General features: G+C 35.4%; 1 protein-coding gene across 1 annotated transcript in view; it reads left to right on the top strand.

Annotated features, from left to right (window-relative positions):
• Myo16 (myosin XVI) overlaps nt 1–3,339 on the top strand; it is a 497,779-nt gene that overhangs the window by 201,743 nt on the left and 292,697 nt on the right. Inside the window, exon 11 of the mRNA XM_029557215.1 lies at nt 594–659. Coding sequence (XP_029413075.1) covers nt 594–659 — 66 coding nt within the window. The remainder of the gene's footprint in view (nt 1–593; nt 660–3,339) is intronic.

Raw genomic sequence — 3,339 nt, 5'->3', positions numbered from 1 at the left:
GTATATATAAAATAGATGGAATAAATAGAAATAACAAAATGTAGATTCAAACTTACATGTCTATAATTACAGCAAGCATAAAGTTTCTAATACTCCAGTTAAAAGTCAAAGACTATGAACTAGATGAAAACACTAGATATGTGCTACTTTCGAGAAGAATACATTATATATTACTTGACCTTTGTTAATTAAGAACATCTTGATTTTTGAGCTTTAACAGCATTTCAATGATATCTTTTGCTATTCTGTAGTAGCATAGAGTTCACTATCCTATTATCTTCTGGCTATTAATTTATTCATATTTTACTTCTATCTTGTTTACTGAGACTGATTCTCTCAAATTCCCTTTCAAGGAATTTCTTAAAATCTAACCATTTCACTGATTATGTGTTTGAATAAAGTCTAACGGCTTCATTTAATTTGAATGTGAATTTTCTATTTCTTAAATTAAAAATATTTGAAGCAATTTAAAAATATTAAAGTATGATTTTTATTGGCCATCGTACTTCACACGATGATTTCTAAATTATGTAATTTTGACTTAAATGATTCTGTTTACGTGGTTCATGAACTATTTACACCTTTTTTTGCAGACTTTTATTGGGGACATCCTCTTGCTTGTTAACCCGTTCAAAGAACTCCCAATTTATTCCACTATGGTGAGTATAACATTTAAATGTCATCATTTAATAATTCAGAGACACATGTATTAGGCATACACAGTTGAGATAAAATATACACAGGTGAGATAAAATAAAAGAACAATACTTAAAAAATGTATTTCTCAACTTTTTTCCTCGATAGTAGTTGATAGTCATTTTACCGTGTCCTGTGATAACTTCAGAAATCAGTTATTTTATCAAAAGTATCTTTTGTGCTTAAATGTGTAATTCTTCTATGCTGGTACTCAACAGGCTAAAATTAAATAATATATAACAATATTTCTACATATTCTGCACTAATTCAGAATGGAGTGACTTACATTCCTTCCTTGAACTTCATTCTGAAGTTCTCTTAGGTTAGGGCAGTGGTTATGGGAAACAGGAAGTACACTGTGTAAGTTCCCAAGTCTGGCAGTGTTATCAAAAGACTTTTATTTTCATATTTCTTATTAAATTTTTGTGAATTTCATATAAAACATCTTAATTATCTTTATATCTCTTCCCCCATCTGTACCTCCTATAACCCCCCCACCAGATTTCATGCACTCTGCCATATATGTTAAGTCCTATCTAGTCAAGTTTGTGTGTCCAGATGTCTCTCAATGCAAGTTTATCCACTGGAATCTAGTTGGCCTAACTAGGGTTTCTCCCTTAAAGACAATAAACTCTCCCTCACCTAGCAGTAATCAGCTACCAATAGTTCTTTGGCTAGGGTTGGGACCTGCTGCCCATTTCTCCAGTCTATGCTGGGCTTTTGTTTGCCTGAGTTTACATGGGTCTTGTGCATGCTGATACCATTGCTGTAGATTCATAGAGCAAGTTCCCAGAGGCCTGGAAGACTATTTCCTTATGGTCATGCACCAACCCCAGCTCTTTCTGCCTCCTCTTCCTCAATGGTCCCTGAGCCATCGGTGGGTGAGATTTAATATAAGACTTTCTATCGTAATTGATGAATTGTTGGTGGAAAGTCATTTCAGCCAACTGAAACCGCAGCATGATTTTAAATAGTGCTGGGTCAAAATAACATGAATAGCTCTGTTTTTTAATGTATGTGAATGGCTACTTCAATTGTAAAACAAAATTCATAAGCAGCAAGTACAATGCAAACAGCAGACATGAATGAAGTATACACATCTGCCTCCATAAGGCAGTGACAGTAAGAGAGAGACCATTATTTCTAAGCCCACAAAGGATCAAATAATTCCCACAGATGTGGTTCTTGAGAACAACAATGCCACTCATTAACTACCAACACCCTTCTTGCCAAAGGTTTATTGCATACCACTCTGTGACATTTCCCACCCTCCTGGTCCCACTTAGTCCTGCCTCAACATCTGAGAGTCCACAGGAGCATGACAAGCAGGGGAATGAGCCATGACAATTCTGTAAGCTCCTTGTAAGGACTGGACTTAATCAACAGGTGGCCATTGAATGGTGTTGGGGAAAGGCTTGGTGCTATGTCTGTCCCTTTGCTGTTGAGTCATAACTAACATTTCTACAGTGTCTGTTGTGGTAATACATAAAGGAATATGGTCAGGATGCTGTAAGTCTTTTACCAAGAAAGCATTGATTTTTTTTCTCCTGGGGTGCATATAAGCTGTAGGCAGACATCCTTATGGAGCAAGGGCTTGTTGGGTTTTCACTGGCTCCTATCTAGGTACTGTGTCCCCTTATAGGTTTCAGTTGGGAAGTTAGAGTGATGCCTTCATGGCTTTCCTCTGTTACTGAGCCCCACACCTAAACCCAAATGTCTCCTTAGCACACAGCCTGCTCTGAGCTCTGCTTAGCTTTTGAGACACTTGCTAGGCCAGTGAGCTCTACTAATGAAAACAGTCACATATGCTAAGAAAAGGTCACACAGAAACTCCAGTGGACTCAGTGCACTGTGGTCCTCCTGAGACCTTATTCCTTAGGTCCTCGCTGTCATGTCTTAGGTCTATAATTAGATGCTTAGTTTGCATTTTATATAGATTGTGCAGGTGCTGAGGATAAGATAATGAATTTGATACCAGTGTCTTCATGATAACAAAATGTTAAAACTGGGAAAAAATATTTTTGCTGAATTGGTATCAGAAAATAAGAAAATCATTTGCCTTTAAAACATGAGCTTGTGATTTAATGTGCATTACTATTTAATTCTATGTTTATCTTCTGAGGGAGATGAAGGGGGAGAGACTAGAAGTCATGCTATTTAAAATTAATAATACATTATTCTGGCTTATATTTATGGATCACAATTGAATATAGAGTTTATAAGAATTTTATAGTGAAGTCAGTTTTGAATAATTGAATGAAAATAGATATACAAAATTAATTCCTACTTCAATGCATGCATGGATATAAAGAGGATTTAAAGGGATCCAATTATGAGTGTGAGATAAAGTTGAATATATTAGTTCTACCATGGCATTAATTACATCAGTCTAATGGAAGAAACTTGATATGTGTGCTTTGCTTGGCTTTAATGTTTCAACACTATGGTATGTTTAGGGCTCCAAATAACATGTTGTATTTGCAAGGTTATTTTGAGAAATACATATTACAAGAGAAGAGGAGAGAAGCATTAGACCTTTATTCATCTAAGAATAAGGTTCAGTGATACATTGGGATGATTGCAAGAATAGTTCATTGGAACTTAGAGTATAGATATCTGTGATTATAAAATATAATTTGCATA

The sequence above is a fragment of the Nannospalax galili genome, unplaced genomic scaffold (genome assembly GCF_000622305.1).
Source record: "Nannospalax galili isolate Female #2095 unplaced genomic scaffold, S.galili_v1.0 scaffold267, whole genome shotgun sequence".
Taxonomy (NCBI): Eukaryota; Metazoa; Chordata; class Mammalia; order Rodentia; family Spalacidae; genus Nannospalax; species Nannospalax galili.
Note: the sequence above shows the minus strand (reverse complement) of the source record. Positions and strands in the feature narration are given on the sequence as shown.